This window comes from Athene noctua, chromosome 27 (genome assembly GCF_965140245.1).
Source record: "Athene noctua chromosome 27, bAthNoc1.hap1.1, whole genome shotgun sequence".
Taxonomy (NCBI): Eukaryota; Metazoa; Chordata; class Aves; order Strigiformes; family Strigidae; genus Athene; species Athene noctua.
In genome coordinates this window covers 2,840,469-2,863,022 of record NC_134063.1, presented here as the reverse complement: position 1 = coordinate 2,863,022, position 22,554 = coordinate 2,840,469, and the positions used below count along the sequence as shown (strand labels likewise).

At 42.1% G+C, this 22,554-nt stretch overlaps 2 protein-coding genes across 4 annotated transcripts in view; one reads left to right on the top strand and one right to left on the bottom strand.

Moving 5' to 3' along the window:
- Positions 1-847: 847 nt before the first annotated feature.
- On the bottom strand, positions 848-5,174 carry LSM7 (LSM7 homolog, U6 small nuclear RNA and mRNA degradation associated). Of its 2 annotated transcripts, XM_074928284.1 has the most exons (4): positions 5,124-5,174; positions 4,672-4,762; positions 3,117-3,188; positions 848-1,932 (listed from the first exon to the last, which is right to left on the bottom strand). In XM_074928284.1, the coding sequence occupies exons 1-4, from the start codon at positions 5,160-5,162 to the stop codon at positions 1,790-1,792; spliced, it is 345 nt and encodes a 114-aa protein (XP_074784385.1). In that variant the 5' UTR covers positions 5,163-5,174; the 3' UTR covers positions 848-1,789. The 2 variants fall into 2 exon arrangements, with proteins under 2 accessions (XP_074784385.1, XP_074784386.1); XM_074928285.1 differs by lacking the exon at positions 3,117-3,188.
- Positions 5,175-5,272: 98 nt separating this feature from the next.
- SPPL2B (signal peptide peptidase like 2B) overlaps positions 5,273-22,554 on the top strand; it is a 34,003-nt gene continuing 16,721 nt past the window's right edge. For both annotated transcript variants that reach the window (XM_074928253.1, XM_074928254.1), the window contains exons 1-8: positions 5,273-5,394; positions 15,391-15,510; positions 17,277-17,459; positions 18,198-18,287; positions 18,644-18,783; positions 19,612-19,754; positions 20,582-20,678; positions 20,835-20,951. In XM_074928253.1, coding sequence (XP_074784354.1) covers positions 5,338-5,394; positions 15,391-15,510; positions 17,277-17,459; positions 18,198-18,287; positions 18,644-18,783; positions 19,612-19,754; positions 20,582-20,678; positions 20,835-20,951 — 947 coding nt within the window. In that variant the 5' untranslated portion in view covers positions 5,273-5,337. The remainder of the gene's footprint in view (positions 5,395-15,390; positions 15,511-17,276; positions 17,460-18,197; positions 18,288-18,643; positions 18,784-19,611; positions 19,755-20,581; positions 20,679-20,834; positions 20,952-22,554) is intronic.

The window sequence follows — 22,554 nt, the reverse complement described above, 5'->3', positions numbered from 1 at the left end:
AACCCACTCAAGAGCTCCCAACACAAGTTTCTGATGCTACACTTGGAAAACAAGAGTGCAGAGATGCTGCAGCATGTTACTGGTATCAACAACCAGCACTCACTCCCACCTGAGGGACAGTTCAAGACTACTCAGGCTGATGGTAAGTTCTGCTCCAAACACTAAATAAGGAGCCTCTTTTGAACTGAGCCATTGCATGAAGAACAAGTGTTGTAGTGTCAGAAAAAAATTATGTTGGGAGGAACAGGACTCTTAAGAACTCCAATAACAAACCCCTGGGAGATTAAAATCCAGAAGCACTTGAGTTTACACAGGCATAGGTCCCTAGTTTCACAGCCTCCTGGAAAAGCCAGGTATACTGAACTGGAATTTATTTACTTCAAGTTCCCATCTATGTCAGAGCTGACCCAGGAGAGGCTCTGAATGGGAATACAATGCTGTTGCCAAAATGAACAGCCAATACAATCTGTCCTTGGCATGTTTTCTTGACAACCTCTAGGAACAAGACTGCTGCTGCCACCAAAACAATTTACTCTGCCACAGCCTCCTCACAAAGGGTCCTCAGGAAAAACAGGTGGCAGAAGCATGTAATATGCAGCCTAAGGGCACGTAACTCCTAGGTAGTCTTTAAAATGCTTAACAGAAATGCACAAGTCCTCATCAAGGGACAGATGCCCTCAGTCATTCCTCACCAATTTTCTGTCTTGAGTGGAACACAGCTTCTGATCTGGTTCCTTCCGATTTTGCTGTATGTACACACCTCCTGAACAAATTTCATTTACAACTGTGGAGAACTGCAATGTCAGCTATAGAGCACTTTTTCAGACTAAAAAACAGGACATTTAGGAACAGATTAATTTGTATTTATTCACTCAAAGGTCCTCAAATCTTGCTGTTTCTGCAGTATAAAAGAAATAAAAATGCTTACTTACAAATCAAGTTATAACAAGCATAACCACAAGTGGATAGCTACAATATAAAAAGATATGCAGTATTTCCAGACACTGCCTACAACTGAACATTAGGATCTTAAATATTCTTCCCTAAAATTCCAAGTATCAAATAGATACTTCCATAAGGTTCATGTCACTCAGCCAAGAAACACCCTAAAAGTTAGTCTCCACTTCTGCAGAAATGTGGGAGCACTCTGATACACAGATCACAGCCCACAAGATCCGGAACAAGTGTTAGGAAAGAACTTCTTAGCTCCATAGCTTGTAAAGGTGATGACAAGGTACTATACAAGGAAAGTAAATTTTCCTGCATGCACTGGAGCAAGCAGGCAGGAGACTGAACTCAACAGCAGGTAGACTACAACACAATGCTTCCCAGCTGAGTACTGACATCTGAGGGGAAGAAAACATGTTCTAATGTATTTAGGCTTTAGATTACTTTAGATTAAATACATTTTAAATGTATTTAAAAATGTAAACAATATAACCAATATTGAGGGCATTCTTTACTAATTTTATGTGGTTGTTTCAAAACTCAAAGATCAAGAGGGTCTCAGACAATTCCACAACAACATATTCTCTTCTGTTGGCTCTAAACAATGTAGTTACACATTTATTTGGCAGGGGTGGCAGGAAGCAGAACTTACTTCGTACACACCACACCCCATCCTCTCATCGTTTATGGAAAGTCACAAAAATAAAAAAGTTGACTGTTCTTTCACACTAACAAATACACATTCAAACTCCTCCTCCAAAACAGGAAGCTTCTCACACACTCATAGTTTTCTCTGATGATTTGCACCCTTGAAGTCTTCAGAGACAATCCAAGGAAAGCATTAGCCATCTTGCTGCTGAATGAAAGGGTTTGGAATAGCTTCCATTCCATCCTGTGGACAAATAAGAACCACTGAAGTCCCTCTGCAGACCACAAGTCCCAGCTGACGTGTGTCTTCTGTTAATTTGTATTGATCATCGGGATCTGAAAAGCAGAGATTCACAGTTACAATGGCAACATAAGGAAAAGAAACCAAATTCCATCATCTTCAAAAGGCACAGTCATACAGGTTTTTTCCAGGCATTTGTGCATTGTTATATTGAATACATGGACTATAAAGAGGATGCAGCAGTAATATCTGATGCCTTCAAGGCATTACTGATTTACTAATTTTCAGAAATAGCACATGCCACAGTGAATAATGAACTTCACTATGTATGTGAGGGAAAACACGTATCTTTTAAAAAATTCAAAGGTCTTTGACTCATCTAACTAAAAGCATACACACAAGTGACTGAAAAAGCTCCTGATCCCCTTTCAAATGCCATTTTAGACAAACATTTTGGGAACAATGTGAATCAGAAGCCGACCCTGACTTCCGAATACATTAAGTATGCAATGCACTAGTCCATTCCCAGACCAAACCAAGCTATGGAGGGGGACAGGCACTTAACACAGCAATAGCCAACTCTACCCTCCAGGAGATGTCAATATATTCAATAAAAATGCACTACACATCTTTTTAAACTCCTTTCTAAGAGCAAAATTAAAGCTTCAGTGCTTCCTTGTAAGCAGGCAAGAGAATATTCATTAAAAATTGTGTCTATCAAGATAAATCTTGTTTCAGAGAAGAGAAAGGGAAATGAGAATATTTATCCTTGGATGGGAAAAAGAAACAAATAAGAAAAAACCCTACAGCTCTATTAGCTTTAAGAAGCTACAGAAGGCTTTAGTTCCACAGAAAGGCAAAGACTGCACTTACAGTAGAGTTTAAGACAGTAAGATACTAGTTCTTGCTGAGATGCTTTTCCTGCTTTGAGCAAATCAGCAACCCTTGAGCAGTATAAACAAAGGCAAAGGCAACTGCCTTATCTGAAGGGACACACTACTTTGTTCACACTTTAGAGGACACGAGCAGCAAAGGATTTATAAAGGAGCTCAGGCAAGGACTACCAAGAACCTTCTACCACAGGGAACATGCTTAACCTAACTTCTGTTATCTTATCCCTTCCTTTACAACTTAGTTACCATGAACATGTCACAGTTTGGATGATGTCAACTTGCAGTTTCTGGTTATTCACTCACAGATCTGTAAGATTTCTGTTAAGAAAATAATTCTTAGGGGAAAACAAATTTTAAAAGTTTTACACAGAGACTGCATTACTTACCTCGCATATATTCAATGGTACCATCAAGCACAAGGTTCAGAAGAGGGTCAAATCCCTTCAGGACACCACTTGCTATTGAAGACCACACACAAAACAGTGATTAGAGACCAAAACCAGGTATACAAGACCGTGTGAAGGACACGTTCACTTCTCTGGCTCTGTTCCTCCTTCAGTCAAGACTATCAAGCAAATGAGACCAGAGATATTAGAGTGCCCTCTTTATCACATGCAAATGCACAAGAACCCAGTTTGTCTTGTGCCAATTGAAGCTTACAGGCTTTTTAACCAATTCTTCAAAATGCTCTTCAAGACATCAACATTTTTGTTTTCAGCCAATTTCAGGGGCATTTAAAGAATATTTATTCATAACAAATCAATACAAGTCACATCACAAAAAAAAAGAAGCTAAGCCCAAACCAAATAAATACCACTAGCAAAGGGATATGGCAAAAAATGAGGCAAGACTGCAATATTTTGAAGAACTTTCCTCAGACATCCCATTTTCCAGGTGTCCTCCTGGAATATAGTCTCTTTAGCATAAGCACTGCCTCCACAGGAGCGCACTGCAGACAGTCAAGCACTCTGTCCTAAAACAGAACATGATTCCACAATTTTGGTCACTAAATAAATTGCAAGACCACACAGAATCATTCCTAGTTTGAAAAATACTTGTTGATTACCAGCATTACTATCCCTACTAACAGCCAAAATCTGAGAAGAGACTCCCACAATTGTAGGTGTTACACGAATATCATAAAGGAACTTGGCATGAGTTTTTTGAGAAGGAAATCTAAACAAATGGATTCAATGGAATTGTCAACTGCCCAAAAACCCCCCTCCAAAACCCACATTTATCAGTAAGGAGACCAAGTAACTTCCAAAACCTCATAAGCATCAGGTCCTAGTACAGTTTTAAAAGATTTTTAAAAGCAAAGCAAGCTTGCTTTGCAAAAGCTTCTGCCAAGCATCTCCCACGTAGCATGATGTTAGCTCTCAGACAAACGAGTGGTCTGCAGGATGGAGATGGAGAGCTGGGATGGAGAGCTGCAAGTATGGCAAGGGAGCAAGAAAGGGGTGGGGGGCTGGAGGGGAATGACGACACGAGAGCCTCGAAGGGGATGAAAAGCCATGATGAAGTATAGAAACAATCTGTGAACTCCAGGCACATTTAGTACGTTGAGATGACAGGTGTATTAATCATAAGGCAGCAAAGAAACCTTTATGGGTGTTAAGTGCACCGTTGTAATGTGAAAAAAACAGTCAAAAGAAACAAGGCAGTTGAAGACAACCAATAAAAGAAGATTAAAGAAAGGTGCACGGGTGAAGCACAGAGATAAAACTGCAGCCAGAGGATTAACGGAAAAGTTGAAGGAGATAAGCTTCACACCGGTAGCATCAAACAGTAACGAATAAAACTCATCATCCTTCCTTGAAAGACAGCAACGATCACACAGGACACAAACAAAGAGCGAGGAAAAACGCCAAAATGCAAAATAAACCTCATGCTGCAGAGGCACAGGCCGCATCCCCGGCTCGGGGCCGAGCCCTGGCTCACCTTCTCTCCCACCTTGGAATTTCACTCGGATCGTTTTGTCGATGTATTTGGAGAGATCCAAGATACTCTCCTTCTTCTTCTTCTCCTTATCCTAAAGAGGAGCACAGGCAATATGAATTAAAGAGAGCGCTGCCCTGCCCCACCCTCCCCCCCGGTTACACATATACTCCCTAACGCTTCTTTCTATCACGCCGTTTGCAATACGGCTGCGGAAGCCGCCCCAAGGCGGACAGAGCCCCACGCGGAGGCAGAGCGGGAGGACCGGCCGGACTGGCGCGGCAGCGGGCCGGTACCCCGGGGCGAGCGGGCCCCTGCAGCGCCGCCACAGCCCCCGGGGCTGGGCCCAGCGCTCCCCGCGGGACCGCGACCCGCGGGGCCGGGCCGGAGCCCGAACGGCTGCGGCCGCCTCACCACAGGCGGCACCGCGCGCCCGCCAAAGCCGCGCTCCTCACCGCCATCTTGCTCGCGCCCCCTCCGCCGACGCTCGCCATTTCATTCGCCGCTGCCAGAAGTGACGTCGCACCTCGGCGAAGCCCATTGGCGGCTCACGGGGCGGGTGGGCGGGACTTCCGGGCGGGTTGCTGGGTTACCTGGTGTGGAAGGGGCCCAGCCCGCACCGGCTGGAAACAAAGCGGGCGGGGCGCGGCGCGGCGCGGCGGGCCCGGGATGGCGGTGCAGCGGGCCCGGCTCCGCGTCTGGCTGCTCCTGCATTTCCTGGCGCAGGTGAGCGGCTGCGCCGGCCCTGGGAGCTCCCGCGCTCTGGAGGGGGACCTCTGCTGGGATGGGGAGCAGCAGCCGGGCGGAGAGCGGTAACGGGCAAAGCCGGGTGCCGGCCCAGCGCTGCTCCCGGGGCCCTGGTGGGGTCTGTGGGGCCTCGCTGGGTCGGACGGTGCTTCTGGGTGTGAGAGTCGCCTTTGGTGGCTAGTAACGGTACAGGGCAGAGCCCGGGCTGCGCGGCAGCAGCGGGAGGGTGCCGCAGCCCTCCATCGCGGGGGGGGCTCCTGCAGGGTATTAATGCTCAAGCCGCGGCCCGCTTTTTCTGGAGGAAAGAAGACAGCGTCCTTCGAACCCCACGCTGCGCCTTCACCTCTGTGCTATGTGACCTTCGCGATTTAGCGGTATCTTTATATGCGTATGTCTGGATTTGCTTGTAGGGTTTTTTTCCTTCTCTCCGTAGTTAACACCGTGTTCCTCGTAGTTCTTAGAGTCTCTGTCAGGCCAGCAGCCTTCTCCAGGCAGCCCTTCGGGAAGGGCGTGCAGGCCAGTGCTGGGATCCTCGCAGCAGGGACGACTCTTGGCTTTGGGTTCATCCTAACTGACAAACTCACTCGCTCTGAGAAAGCAGCCAGCAAAAAAGGGGATTTGTGCTGAACCTGACCCCATTGCCTGTCTGGAGTGTTGCATTCTATTACTTACAGTACTAATAAGTTTTGTGGGATAAATATTTAAGGGTGTGACAAACTAAGTATATAATCTTGTTACAGGAAGGGGTGGATTTTTAGTTATTGCATGGTACATAGCTTTTGTATTTTAAGTTCAAGTGGTTTGTGTTCTGAAAATGTTGTCGTGTAATTTAAATTTCTTAATGGTTTATTAGGTAATTTGGAGGGTACTGTGTCTTCTTGAGTATTATTGGTATGACATCTTCACACAACAGTCTTAATTTTTCCCTCTTCCATACCTGTGTCTTTACTGATTCCTTTCCAGTGATCTTTAGTGGCAGAACAGTCTGGTTGCCAATTAACTTCTTTTTTATTTCTGTGTCATCCCCTTTTTTCTTTTCCTCTGTCATCTTTTCCTGTATCATCCCTTCCTTATTCCCCATATGCCTTGTGCGCTTTGGCACCTCAATGCTACCATAGGCCTCACAAATTAATAAGGTATAAGAATGGTCAAGGACTGGTATGGAACCTGTTTGATCCATCAGCTTGGAAAAGGTGAGCACATCACAGTTTGGAAGGACAGCAAGTAAGACATGGGTGGATACTTGGAGGTCTTGGCTTCAGCTGCATGCATTGCAGCATACTTCCTTCTGTAAGCGAGTCATTTAGTATGTTTGTGCAGTAGAGCAGTGTCAGCAAGCTTGAGCAAGCTTTGAACGGGCTGGCCGGAGTGCTGAAACAGTCCTGCTGCTGCAGCAAAAAGTGCATTTACTGTATGTTGCTAATAAGTTGCTGTTACTGAAGCTGTCTCCTTTAAGATTTGTTTGAATACCTCATATTTTGCAATACATCTACATCTTCTGTACTTGCTCTTGTCTGTAGGTAGTACATCATCCCCAGCTTGAGGCAGAGAGGAGTGCTGTGATGAACTTGTACTACTGTGACACACCAGTGACTGATGGATGGTGTTATTCTGGAGGACAAAGTTGACAGCTCTCCCAATAAGCTGCTGTGTGCATTTGCTGTGTACCAGCTGTACTCATTATCAATGGCTTACTCCTGTCTTAGTGCTGTTGGGTATATTTGGAATATATATTAGTCTCCCTCCTTGAGATAGGATAATAGGATTGATTTATTTTTCCATGGGGCAGGGGGACATAGTGTCCACATTTGCTTCTAAACTGAAATTTGTGTAGGGAGAAGGAACAGCTTGGCTAGTGAAGCATGGCTCACCCAATTGTGGGCCCTCATTTGGGAACAGCTAAAGAGGGGTGTGAGCTTAGAGATCTGAGTACAATCTGCACTTAGATCATGCTTTGGTATCCAAGTCCTCACTTTTCATTTAACTTCCCTCTCATTCTCACCATTCCTTCATGGCATTGCTGCCTCTCGGTTGTCCTGTAACAACAGCAGATAGACATGAGCCTTTCACTAATGAAGAATACAGTAATACGATCTACAGGGAGCATGTTAGATCTAGCTGGTCTTTACTATGCTAGCTTTCCACAGAATATTGAATTGAGGTGATGGTTTCTGTATTTAAAATCAGAGTGCTCTGATGTAGGTCAGACAAGTTGAAAAGACTGAAATTCTGGATTAAGGTGGTGGTTGACAGTTTAGTCTCGTGGAATTGAGACATTCTGAATATGAAACTCTCTCCACTGTACAGTGCTGTTGAAGGAGTGTTTTCTTTGTGTGCAAACTTGCTGTCTGGTATTGATGGTCTCCAAACTGATCGGTGTAGTTTATGGGAAAGAATGCACCCCAGCTCTCTTGGGAACTTTGCTGTGTGTTTTGTGTGATGTATACTCTAAGAGAAGGCATAGCTTGTTCATTCCTTCTTCAAGGAACGCAACTCCTAGTGCCTGTTAAATCTCTCCAAGATTCAGGTGACCAAATCAGCTAATAGAGCTAATGAAAGTAGGAAAGTGTATTGGGCATCCAGGTGAGTTTGGGAACAGAGGCAGAAAGGAACAAACAAGAATGAGCCCCTGGGTTGGCTCAGTCAGTCACATTGCAGTTTCTTGAAATACGGTGCACTGAATTCCTCCTCTCCACCTTCCTCCATCACTTAACTCGCAAGCTCCAGTGCTTGTCTCTGAGCTGCATTAATTCACTAACATGACAAAAAAAAAAACCTCATTAAAAAAAATGGGAAGTGTTCTATTCTTTAAATGCATTAAATAAACCATGGAAAGGTCTGATGAGGTTCAGGGCAAACAATTAAATTGGCTCAGCTGCCTCTTAAGTTGTGCCCTCAGACTTTACACTTCTGTTGTGTGAAAGCCTTTTCCTTGTTTTGCAGCTATAAGCCACTTCGTCTTAATTATACAGCAATCTTCATAAAGCTGTGATTCTAGCAGATTTCCAGCTTTGCAGTGACATGTCACTGTTGTTGAATATGGATGTTTAATTGCAGATACTCTCTCCTTATTCATACAGGGAAGACAGATAATTCCCTGCTTAACTGGGAGAAGTTAATTCCACTGTTTCAGGCTAGGAAGCCCATTCCTATTGAAGCATGTAGTGCTTTCTAAATCATATGTACTGTAAGAAGCAAGCATCAAAACACCTTATTGTCACAACAGCTGTTGTTTTTCTGTCAGTGTTTGAAAAAAGCTGGGCTCAATATCCAAACACTTGGAAAAGAGCCCTTCGGGGTTGTAGGAACAGTGTATAGGATCTACACAGGAGATTACATTTTCCCATGGGTTAATCTAGGATATGGAGTGATCTCTAGGAACTAAGAACTGCCATAAATGTTGCCATCATCCCAGTACATCATCTGCACAGCTTTGAACTTACGTTTGTTGTCTGATACCTAGTGACATAAATAAAAATAAAACTGGAAGCATCAAAGCCCTATGGTACTGAAACAAGAAACTGGTGCCTATGGCTCTGCTTAGGTGGGAGGATAAGAACAAACTTGTAGTGGCTGTTAAAAGACTTCAGAACTATGCTTTGATGCTAAGTGATAATTGCTTTGTAAAAATGTCTGTTAATCCACATTCTCCATGGACTGCATTCTCCACAGACTTTCTAAAACTGTACAGCCTCTTCTGCTTTTAGCCCTGCTCGTATTCCCTTTAATTCCTCTCATCTATGATTTTTAACTCGGCTTTTGGCAGATAAAACCACATATCTTCTCAAATGTTCAGAGCACTTCACATTAGGAACCTTTTACTCTCTTAATATTTATTTAAAGAACATCCATTAAGTTGCTCAGAAAGCATAATTGTGTATTATTGTCTTCAGTGTGCCATTTGAGGATTATTACTGAGTTCCAGTAATGGTTATCTAAATGGAAATGTAGAAACACACCCTACAATTATTCTCGTTTTAAAGATGTATAGCTTATATCTTACAAAACTTTTAACTGTACAGTGCGCAAAGCTGTTCGACTACAGGTACCTAGCTCCTGCAAAACTACCTGAAGATTTTGGAGGCAGTTGACATGTAGTATTCAAAACTGAGGTACTTGATGTTGGGATTTTTTTAAGCCCAGTCAGACCCCGTAACAATAAGCAGGAAACACTTCTGGTCTTTTGTCTGTGTCTGTATTTGGACCTCTGTGGCTTCTTACTCATGAAAGTAAAGTTCAAGATAATAATAATGGATTATTTTTTAATACTTTTTCCTCTTGTTGAAAGGGTTTTACGTACTGTGGTTGAATAGCTGGGATATGAGTTAAAAAGTCCACCATGACAAATACATGTTTAGCAAAAAACTTCAACTTTTTTCCTCACTGCATATGCACAATAGTGTCCCCTTCTTCCTCTAATAGCTCGGTCTTGTAAACTTTCATTTGCTCAAGTGGTTTTAATCTGTCCTGAAATGAACAGTGTAACCTGCTGTGCCCAGCACGCTTCAAGAAAAAATGTAATAGATTTTAGAGCAGTTATTAACACTAATGTTAAAAAAGGAAAAAGTTGCTGCATGAGTTATCAAAGACCAATTACATACAAATGAGGTAATTATAAAAATATCTACCTCCTGTATATTTTTATGATGATGTTTCTTTACTGCTTTGCTGACATCTTGCAGTGGAATGGTATTATTTGTCCTCCAGGCAGCGTGGAGATTTTTTTGTCTGAAGGACAATTCTTTGAAGTGTTCCAAAAAGCATCTTTTTACCTTGAGTGTCTCCTTGGGGGGCAGAGCAACTTCTTTGTAGTGGGATTTGAAATAGAAAAGTGAGAATGATGGATTCTTTCAATGGATTTTTGAACAAATGTGTTAAGACATGACTTTGCTGCTGCCTCCAGTCATCTTTAGCATCTTGTTTCTCAGTTGTTACCTGGCGAAGCAACCATATAAGATGTAAGTAAGAGTGTGACTGTATAATGAACACATCATTAGTCTATTTAGCTTATGAATATTAAACTAGATGTTGACAGATGAGTCTGTCACAACTTTCTCTGTAATTCAATAGCAGTGGTGGTTAAGGATATTACATTGTGTTTCTCCAGGAGAAGGTTCTGGTAGGCACAAAGTGATTTGCTGGGGGAAAAATAAGTCTGAGCAATAGAGGAGTTAAACATACATGTCTTCAGCCAGTGTCCAGTTTTGTTAAAAGAGTACTGGACAGGAAAAAGAGACAAGGAAGAAGTGGGAAGGGAGGAGTTGGGTCTGTGGGTAGAGGACAGTAGGACATGGAGGGGGATAGTAGAAAGATAAGATAGTTAGATAGGGGTTTGTTTGGGGGGTTTCTTGGATTTGTTTTTTTTTTTCTGAACCTGCTGCGGTTGGTGGGGGTGTACTGATGGTCTCTGCTCATCCTGTGTCCTGGGGTCACTAATGAATGGGCAGCCTTCCACCAGAAACAAAATCTCTGATGAGTTAAGGTGAGAGCCAGGTCTGTTATTGCACATGTTTGAGATACTAGTTTTTTAAAAACAAATCTCAAAGTGCTAAGTGCTAGTAAGGATTACTGAGAGTTCTCAATTAAAAGGACAATAAAATGGAGAAACTTCCCCTTATAATAGGAAGCAAGTGCTCTTGGAACACAGAAATAGTAATAGGAGCAATCCAGTTACTTATCAGTGTTTGCTGTCCCTAAGCACTGGATTCCAGAATCACTGGGCTAAAACAGTATTTTCAGAATGCTACATTTAAGATGTGGTCAGTTTTTTTCCTGACTGTCTAACAACTCATATGAAGCTAAAGTACAGCTGTAACTTGCATTTACTCTCAGCATCATCTTTTTATAGTCTATTACCAGACAGCATTACTTAAACATTGAACTTGCTTTATAAGAGGGCTTGTGAGGCTCTGAAGCAATAATTAAAGACCAGCAAGACTCTCCTCCTTCAAAAAGAAGCACTGATCTAGATTTGTATAATTGAATTTAGAAAGAAAACAAACACCAAAAAAACCCCCAACCTTCAAAAGTTAGTTTTTGCCCTGTTTTCCAAGTATTTCTTTTGTATCTGAACTTTTTTTTTATCTGAAGCATTTAAAGCTTTCTTCATCAGCTCTGTAATGCTCAGATATTAGATTGATTTCTTAATGTGGTGGTGTTCAAACCTGACCTGATGGGTCACAGAATGCACATGAGCAAGTTTGGTACCAAGGAGCTGATGTTCAGTATTTTCCATGAAGAAAGGAGTTCTTGAACTTAAACAGTTACTGGAGATGGTGCCTGACACTACTCCCAAGACAGTACCTGCAACCTCATTGTTGCAGCCCTGAAGTGTCCCACATAATGGTGATGGTAAAATTAAATTCTGCGTGCCTTTTTGTTCCAGTGAGGAAAAGACCCTGTTGTCAAGGTGAAGCAATGCAAGGTACCCATTTGCCACTTACAAGTGAGAAGGAGGATTTGCATCAGCATCCTTAGTCTGTGAATTTTAGTTCGCTTAATATGAGAATAAAGTCACCACTAATTAAAGTTAAATAAAACCACTAGTGGTAGGAAAGTTGCACGTGCTTCCACAGTTGCTTTGTTTGTCTTCCTGATTTCTGGTTGCCTGGATAAGGACCTGCTAGGGCTTGGTGTACAAGGAGACAATACATCGATTCCACAAAAATACTTACTTTTGCAGATTCTATGTATGGTCTTGTAGGTGTTTTTGGTCTTTGGGGGGGGAGGGGGGTAGAAGATGAGGAATATATCTGGTACTTAAAAAACTGTGTCAATATACATGGGGAAAGGAAGAAAACATTTAAAAGAACAGAGCTCAACATGAAGATTGGTGAATAACTCTGTAATAAGGAAGTGTTTGCTTATACCTGCTTGTGATGACCCTATGCTAGCCCTAGGTCTTTCAATTTTGCTGGAAACTGGCCTAATAAAATTGATATAACCAAAATAATGAGGATTACTATGTTTGTGTAGTAGTTTAAGCCCAGAGGGCAACTGAGCACCATACAGCTGCTCACTCACTCCTTACCCCCACAAAAGGCTGGGGGATTGAGACAAGGACAGAGAGGGATGATCAACCATTATGGTCACAGGCAAAAGACAGACTTGACTGGGGAAGAAAAAGAACATCAGTTTAATTTGAACACAACCACTGCTTAATTTATCAATCAGAGTAGGACAGTGAGAAATACAACCACATCTTAAAAAACACCTTCTCTCCCTTCTTGGGATCAGCTTTGCTCCCAATTTCTCTACCCCCTCCCCCTACCTCCAGCAGCACGGGGGGACGGGGATGGGGGCTGTGGTCAGTTCATCTCCCCTTGTTTCTGCTGCTCCTTCCTCCTCGGGGGCAGGACTCCTCGCATTCTCCCCCTGTGCCCGCGTGGGGTCCCTCTCATGGGAAAGAGTCCTCCAGGAACTTTCTCTGACGTGAGACCTTCCCGTGGGGTGCAGCTCCCCCCAGACTGCTCCAGCGTGGGTCCCTCCCGTGTGTCACAGCCCTCCCAGCGCTGAACTACCACAGCGGGGGCTGCCCTCAGCGTCCCGGCCTCCTCCAGGCACAGCCCCTGCTCCGGCGTGGGGCCCTCCCCGGGCTGCAGGTCGGCATCTGCTCCCCCGGTGCCCTCCATGGGCGCAGGGACAGCCTGTCCTCTCCCCACGGGCCGAGGGGGGTCTCTGCTCCAGCCCACCCCCCCCGCCGCCTCCTCCTTCCTTCCACTGACCTCGGGGTCTGCAGAGGTGTCTCCCTCGCAGCTCCTCCTCGCAACTCCCACTCCTCCTCCCAGGTTCTCCTTCTTAAATACGTTGTCACAGAGGGACGGACACCGTCACTACTTGGTCAAGGCAGGTCTGACTTGGAGCTGGGAGAGTTTTGAGAAGCTTCTTACAGGAGCCACCCCTGTAGCCCCTTCCCCCCCTACCAAAATCCTGACACACACAAACCCAACACAGTTTGCTATCTATTATTTCGTAGGGATGGGAAGCTGAAAATATTTCTGTTAAAGGGAGCACTTCTTGCAAATAAATGTGGTTAGAATGCTTAGCTGAATAAACGGACTACATACAGTGTATCACAACAGAGAAGATGCTGATATATTTGCTGCACGTTACTGTTTACTTTTCTCTGCAGTTCTTATTCTCTTTTTCCAAATTCCTGCAGGAACTGGGTTTTGTTACTTCAGTTTCCTGGACTTCTTCAAGAGAATCTTGACATTTCCATGATTAAACCAACTAGGATTACTCTTGCTAGCATGGGCTGCTCCCAGTGTGGAGGCAGCTGCAGTAAAGGCTGATGTAGCTCCAACCTGAAGCTGGGCTGCATATGAACTGGAAATAATGTATACTGCCTCATTAGGTAAATACTCAGGGTTTACATGGAATCTTTTATTAGGTGAATACTCGGGGTTTGTGTGGAGTCTTTTAGTTTTTGTACCTTTTGAAGCTTTGAGGAATTAATAACTGTTTTAAGAGAGCTCTGTAGGGCAGGGTGTTATGTTTGAAACCCAGTCTGTGACTAGCTGTGCATGAGGTGCACACATGGCTTTGAGCTCCTAGTTCTTCAGCTCAGGACTGCAGCCTGGGCTGTACTTGGGTGTAGAGTTCATATGGTCCTTCCACTGCAACTCAGCTCTGTTCCAGAGGCTGAACGTCAAGCTAAAGGTGGACAGATCTCGTGATTCATTATTCAGGTTGAGGGATTTTACCTATAAACAACTGGAGTGAAACTGGTGTCTGCCTCTGACCTTGTTGTGGGTTAACCCTGGTAGGTAGCTAAGCACTACACAGCTGCTTGTCCACTTCCCCTCCCACACCCAGTGAGAGACGGAAGAAGAAAGGAAGAGTAAAAGCCAGAAAATTTGTGGGTTGGGATGAAAATTGTTTAATAAGCAAAAAAGAAGTAGAAGAAGAAAGAAAGAAAGAAAATGGAGCAAGTGATGCAATCACTCACCACCTCCCAGAGATAGACCAATGCCCAGCCAGTTCCTGAGCAAAAGATGGGTAACCTCCTTAAAAACCCCTCTTTTCACTTTTCATTGCTAGGCATGATGTCATATGGTACGAATATCTCTTTGTTTAGTCATCTGCCTGATTGTGTCCCCTCCCAACCTCTTGTGCACCCATCAGTCTATTCACTGGGGGGACAGAATGAGAAACAGAGGCGGCCTTGGCACTTTGCAAACACTCTTCAGCAATAGCTAAAACATTAGTTTATCAGCATTGTTTTGGTCAGAAATCTAAACCACAGCACCACACCAGCTGCTATGAAGAAAATTAACTCCATCCCAGACAGACCTAGTACTACAGGCCTGTAATGATAATTCCTAGATATGTAATCTACACTACTTGTAGCAAATATTGTTGGAGTTTTGACAACAGTGAAGAGTATATGCAGTATGTAGTCTTGAGAATCTACGTGTGCTACCTAGGACATAAAAAGAGCTGATGATGCTGTGAGGTCTTGTCAGACCTACAACAAAGGTGTCCAGGGCTGGGTTTTGGAGCAGTGTGACTCTGGAATTGATCATTACTTCAGGCTGTGCTTTCAGGCCTTGGTAGGGACCAGGCCTCTTATTCTAGTTCTCTTACCTGTTCTGCAGTAGTCCAGCTTCTTTCTCTTGCTCTGATTTGAATACTTCTATGCACCATTCTAGCTGTGTTGTTTGGACTGGTGGTTTCTTTTGGGTTTTCTTTTTTTATAAAGACATCCAGTAACATTCAGTGAGGTTTCAATTGATTCTTTGACCAGTTGCTATGTAGGAGGGAATCTGCTTAATGTATCTGAAGTATTTGTTTGAAGTATGATGGGAATAATAACAAATGCCACTCTACTCCTTGCACAAATACTGAAACTTTGTAGAATCTTGTTTTTCTTTGAAATGCAAAGCAGGCTAGTCAACAGCAAGTTCCACCCATCACTTCTGCCATTTCATGTGACCTAAAATTCTTGTAGTGAAATTTTTGTTGTGTTTTCAGGTGTACTGCGAGTATGGGATGGTTCATGTCCTTTCAGAAAAGGGAAGCAGCAAAGGAAAAGACTACTGTATCCTCTTCAACTCTCAGTGGGCCCATTTGCCACATGATCTGGCTAAAGCTGTAAGTACCTAGCCAAGCAGTAACAGAAGAATGTATTAAAAAATGCCTCTGTTAGAGGGAAACTTCTAATTTCTAACTTGGATTTGTAGAATTTGAAGCAACTCAGAAAATACTTTTATCTGTTAAGATCACTTTAGGCAGTGCTGTGATGGCAGTATTCTTATCCAGGCAGCATGCAGAGGTGATGACTGTTTCTGGTCCAAACCAAAGATCTTCTTTTTGCACAACGTGATCAATTAAATTCAAATGGTACTTACCTGTGGTTGGAAAGGAGTTTTTTATGTCAGTATGATACAAAAACATACCACATGGCCTTGCTGATATACTGAATTGTGACCTTTAGTGATTTCTCAGTGGTTCATAGCTCTGGCAAGCGTAAGAATAAGTAGTCCCAAACCGTGTCAAGGTTTTGCTTCATTATCCAGAGCTGACAACTGAGTCACTCTATTCTGTGAGGAAAAAGTTACTGTCACTGAATCAGCAAATACACTTTGAATGAGCTACTAATTGAGGAAGATGTGGAATATGATGGTTGACTGATACTTTGTTCATTTTTTAAATTGTATTCCTTAATCTACCAGATGAGTGCTACACAGAATTATTAATGTTCCTTATCAGGGTATAATCAGATCTTAATTAGCCATGGTGGGATTACCACCAGATTACTCCCTAGATACGCAGATAGCTCAGATGCGGCAGCTGCCTTTGCCTTGCGTACGCCCAGCTGATAAACTCTTGCACTTGACCTGACTGTAACATGAAGTCAGCGCATATACACGCTGTATCCCTTTGCTCCAACAGCAGAAATGGGAATGCAGAAGTGAATGAAGCTGATTTGAGAGCTTAGGGTCTTGTTCGACTGCATCCAGGCAGACTCCCATAGAGTCTCTGTCATTCTAGACTCTAGGATTTGTGAGAGCTGGGGACTCTACTGTAGGCATCTTGTTTCAACCAGTCTCATAAAAATTCATTTCAGTAGCTCTGCAGGAGCTAATATAGTCTAGAACAGCTTGCGCTGAACTGAAACACTCAGCAGGTTCTGATCTGGCTTTGACAGAGCACTTGGGTTGCCTGTGCTATCTCCATTGCCTATCCCTGTTTCCTTCCTCAACTCTCTTCTGCCTTTTACTTCTTTCACATTCTCCCTCCTTCCCTTCAGCACTCCAGCAGTACAATTCATTAACTGAGGCAATTCAGTGCACCAACCTGAGCTCACTGTGCATTTGTGTTACGCTCTGATAGAGCTGATAAGCTTTCCTGAAACCTGCTCAGCCTGCAACATCTCTGAATTGCAAGCAGCTTAGAATCCAGTATGCTGGTGCTTAGGATCCCAAAATCTCGGCTAACTGGATATGGTTGATTTCAAAATGGAAGTTTATTTTTGTACTTTACCCCAGCCCGTGTTTTTGTTTCTAGCTGTTCATACATCATCTCAACCTGCCACCCTAGAATTACAACATTTTGCTGTACTCCTCCTACATCCTGGATACGTGCATCAGAACAGCAACAGTGCTGAACAAAACAAATGCAAGTGCAGATCATAACCCAAATTTTATTATCAGCAGAATTCTGTACAATAAGGTGAAGCAAGGCAGGACCCTGTGTAATAGAGAGGACAGCACTGGTTCAACTTTCAAGTCTCTCTGAGTATGCTCTATCACCTTGAAAGTTCTAAATTACCCTTTAGAAACTCTGTGGTTTCTGCTCCTGACTTCTTTTATAATTTTATTTTGTATGTATGTACTTAACTAATTTTTTTTTTTCAGTCACTCTTGCAACTACAGGATCAGACAGCATCTGTTTTGTGTTCTCCTTCTGATGTACCCGATGGGGGATTTAATAATCAAATCCCCATGGTGATGCGAGGGAACTGCACCTTCTATGAGAAAGTGAGGCTTGCTCAGATAAATGGAGCTCGTGGGCTGCTGATTGTTAGCAGAGAGAGACTGGTAGGTCTCCTATCTTTCTGTATTAGATGATATTAAATGTCTTTCTATATTAGATTATATTAAATGTATTTCTATGTTAGATGATATTAGATACTGTCTTGTCTTCAGTGCTCGTTGCTGGTATTTGATGCTCCTCTTCAAAATATACATATGTGTGTGTGTTTCTGCATGTACATCCATCGCATAGTTATGTATGGAAATAATACATCTGAAGGAAGAATTAATGAAACAAAAGGAGGTACTCATTTAAGTAGAAAGAGTGGTGCATAGAGCTCATGTAACATTCAAGTCAAGGCCTCAGAATTATGCTTGTGTCATGAAATACTGGAATCAAAGACAGAGGTTGTTTTCTTGACTTATACCACTACCTTTAATGAGATCTAGAGCACAGTGAATCTGGTGCTTTAGATTTATCTGGAGCATCACCAGTGTATGTTTTGTAAAATTAGTGGTTTTGAATGCTGTAGTCAACACTAGAGGCACACATTGCTCATAAAACCGTGACCCTGATATGCAAAAGATACTGCTTGAAGCTTGGTTGCTGCTCTTTGCTGTTACAGTCTGTAATGACTTCTGTTCTTATGTTCTACTGGAAACAGGCATACATTCTGACTTCTGTCATTATGTTCCTTTCTAGAGTATTTTCCAAATTAACAGAAACAAAACTTAACCCTTTTGAATAAGTAGAAGTATTTGCAGAAATTAATATATTCTTACCTGGTCTGAACTGTCTTTCAGGTTCCTCCTGGGGGTAACAGGAGTCAATATGAAGAGATTGATATTCCTGTGGCTCTGCTCAGCTATACTGATATGTTAGATATTGGCAAGGTAAACTTGATGCTAAATTCTCTGATTTATATTATCTCATTTAACTGAGTCACTGCTCAACAGTGTAAGTCCATCTTAAGAGCTTTGAATCTGTAGAGAGTTCTACTCATGAAAATTGCATTATTATATTTTGAAAAAAAATAAAGCAGATCTCTTAAGAGGTTATTTCTCATCTTCAGAATAAAATCAAAATGGACCTGGTGCTGGAAATAAATATCACTAATAGAGCCAATAGATTGCTCTTAAGTATTTATAATAAAGTTTGATTCTGAGGTTGCTTAGTGAAAACTGAATAACTGAACCTTTGCTAAGGTAGCTTTTTGGAAGCTCTTCATAACCTGTACTTACCTCTGCAGAGTTTCGGCAGCTCAGTGAAAGGGGCAATGTACGCACCAAATGAACCTGTGCTAGACTATAACATGGTGATTATATTTGTCATGGCTGTTGGGACTGTTGCAATTGGAGGCTACTGGGCAGGAAGCAGAGATGTGAAAAAGTGAGTAATGAATGTAGTGTATCAATTTTCTTGTATTTTTCACAGGAAAAAAAAAAAAAAGCTATTTATCTAAAGATCACCTGGTACCTCTGCTAATGAAGTTTGGAGACTGTATAACCAGAATGGGAAAATGCTGATGTGACGTTTGAAAGGCCCTGAGCCTTGTATTGGCTTAGTCACTGTGAAATTATTAGAATATAATTTGCATGTAAAATGTTTTAGTATTTTGTCTTGTCAAAAAGCCAAATATTTGAAAAACTCAGAAGGAAAATTGGGTAGTAATAGGTTTCCTATTTGGGCTTTTGCGAAAATTCACCATAAAAATCTTCTGAAAAAAAATACTAAAAATTGATTTTACTAGTATAGTGCAAGACAAACTGATTAAATGCCTAACATATACTATGTTTATTATGAATCTTTTATTGAAATTTTATGGTTACTTTTTGCCAGTAAGTGGATTTGAGGAGAGGAGGTCGTCTGTGCCACACTTATTTCTAAGTGCTTTAGAAAGGTATATTTGCTTTATATACACAACCTGACTGGGCTTCTTCTAAAGTCAGCAAATTACTCTGTGGTAATTTTTAGGATTCTGTTGAGTTCTTAGTGAATGAAAAAATAGCACTCTTAATAAACTAAGTGCTTACTGGTTTACACATTGTGTTATATCTGATACTCATACCTCCATGTAAAATGTGGAGTTCCACTGGCGTGAGTGGAAATCAGTGCAGACATTGGTGTCGTGTCATGTAGTTCTCACAGAAGATTCACTGACCTTTTATATGTTGTTGCAGAAGGAATGGACTGATTATAGCCATGTTACTCTTTCAGGCGGTACATGAAGCACAAACGTGATGATGGGGCAGAGAAACATGATGATGAAACAGTTGATGTGACTCCAGTAATGATCTGTGTGTTTGTAGTGATGTGCTGCTCAATGCTGGTCCTCCTTTATTTCTTCTATGACCACTTAGGTACTCTTAAAGTTGTATTTGTATTGGTGCGTCTTCAATATCACAAGGCTGCTATTGTTTAAAGATAATTTTTACTGTGAAAATAATTGAAATGGCTGTCTTCTGTCGTGTTTCTTCATCACAGTATGATTTAAAACCCTGTAAGAGAACCCACCGAGTAGATTTCTATACCTACTTTTAGTGAGGTTGGATTAGGTGATCACAGAGCTTCTCTCAAACATCAAAGCCTATTAGGTAGATACAGACTTAATGTCTTCCACCTTCTATTTTTGTCAAAGATGTTCTCAAACCTATACTTGTCTTTCTACTATTGTTCAATCTGAAGTTAAGTTATGGAATCCAAGTTCACTTATCAAATTGATTAACGAAAGAACATGAGAGCCTAATGCACTGGAACTTCCATCCTCATATTTCTGAGGAAGTTACGAAGGATGCATCCCATGTGTATTATTTCATTTTGCTACTGAGTGATTTTAAGACTTCCCTGTAATGCTTGTGTACTCACAATGAGAAGATAAACACTTCACCATAAATAGCCATTTTAGGCTCATGATTTAATGACTTTAAGAATATTAGCGCAAGGGTTTTGATTTAAAGTAGCTATTGCATAAAATACACCTAGTAAAATCAGCTAGAATTAGATACTTAAAGAGCATAAATCTAATCAACAATCACTTGAAGTCTCTGAATTTAACTTTCACTGGTGCAATGTCAGCCTTACTTCTCATTCATGCTTTTTGATTGTCTGGTTTTGATTCAGCTAGGATATGAAAAAAAAAACATCTTTTACCTTATCCTACTTGCCCTTACTACTTTTTCTTTCTCAGTCTATGTTATCATAGGAATATTCTGCCTGGCTGCCTCAATTGGTCTTTACAGTTGTCTGTCTCCCTTTGTAAGAAGAGTCCCCTTGGGAAAGTGTAGGTATGTGGCAACTTCTAAAATTTTAATAGGCAAAGTTAATTTTTTATAACGTTGGGTAGGTGTGGGATTTACAAGGTGGTTTCATACTTCAGCATGTTTATAAAGGAAGAGGGTAACTACATAGATACTGCAGCTTTTGGTGTGTTTCATTTTCAGAATCCCAGACAACAACTTGCCTTATTTTCACAAGCGTCCGCAGGTCCGGATGTTGCTGTTGGCACTATTTTGTATCTCTATCAGCATAGTCTGGGGAATCTTCAGAAATGAAGATCAGTAAGTGTATATTTTAGTTTCTGCTCTAGAAAATTTAATATGCTTTATTGTATAAGTAACTGACATCCGTAGAAGCCCAAACTTATCTAGAATTTAGGAGCGACCAGAAAGAAACTAGAGACTCGGGCAGAAATTCTTAATTGTTCCTTGTGTACTTCATCTTTGTCTTGTTGGTTTAAGTTACAGAAGACTGTCTCTTGTTAAGCTTGAATTTCCCTGAGTCCCAGTCCGTATTCTGATCTCTTTGACTGAAGACAACTTTTCAGGAGTGGTGTAGAAAGTTGAATACAAGTTATCTAATTTATTTCTGTATGGTCTGCATGTGCATTTGCTCAGAGAGAATAAGAGCTGTGGAGAATAAGAGCTGTGAAGATTGTTAGATTTTTAGTTTCTCTCAACTGTCTAGTAATAATTCTCTAAGTAAATAATTATCTAGTAAATAATTCTCTATGTTCAGTATTGCTGCAGTACCTAATTATGTTCTCACCACTCTGCCTGGTTTTACCCGCTGCCCGGAACGCTACGCAGGGCAAAAGCGATTCTCATCCTCCGTGCTTGCTTTTTCTCAGAAAGAGCCTTGGTGTGTGTTTTTGCCCAAAAACGCGTTTTCGGCCGAAAACGTGTACGTTTGCACTTCCCCGCCACAGGGAAGCTGCTAGCCGGGAATTCTCTGCCTGGTTCTACCCGCTGCCCGGAACGCTACGCAGGGCAAAAGCGGTTCTCGTCCTCCGTGCTTGCTTTTTCTCAGAAAGAGCCGTGGTGTGTGTTCTCACCGCTTTTGTTATAGTTTTTTATTGGTTTGGATTGGGGGGGATGGGGGGTGTTTACCCCTCACCTCACTCCCAGACGCTCACTTTCCCCATATATACATGATGAGTTCACCTTCTCGGTCCCTCTGTCAGGGATTTTGTGTTGGAACTGAAATGCTGACTTGTTTCTGCTGATGGTACCAGAGATGTCTTGCTTGTGCCTTGAATGCCTGTTACTGCTCCTTGTGGGATCCATTTTCTGTGTTAAGGCTGTGGATCATTCACTGACAGAACCTCATAAATCCATCAACTCTGAAACACCTTTTAGAGAAATAAGTATCAGTCTGAGGAGTAGAGAAGTACTAGAGAGCTATTCCAACCTGGGATATTTAGGACTAAGAATTCCTTTTTCTGCCTCAAAGCTGGCATGGCCCTGAGTATCTCCGGCACAAAGCTTCATCAGCAAGTGCTCAGGTATTGATCACAACAACATCATCTCTTGTTTGCAACTCGACCTTAGCGATTTTCAGGAAACCTTAGTGTTTTGTATCTCAAACCCTCCTTCTCTTTGATCACAGCAATTGAGAATAAAACAGAGAGCATTGGTACTTCTATACCTAAGTTGCAGAACACCATCAAGAAACAGCTCCAGCTGCAGGTTTCCCTCAGCACACGAGGGTGTACACATACACAGGCTGAAGGACCCCAGAACTTCCTATTTTGGTACCCACTGACCTAGTTCAGCCAGTTCACAATCCACCTCACTGTCTGCTCGTCTCTCTACAAGGATCTTACGGGAGATTCTCAGTGGAAAGCCTTACTGAAGTGTAGATAGACAGTATCCCTGCTGCTCT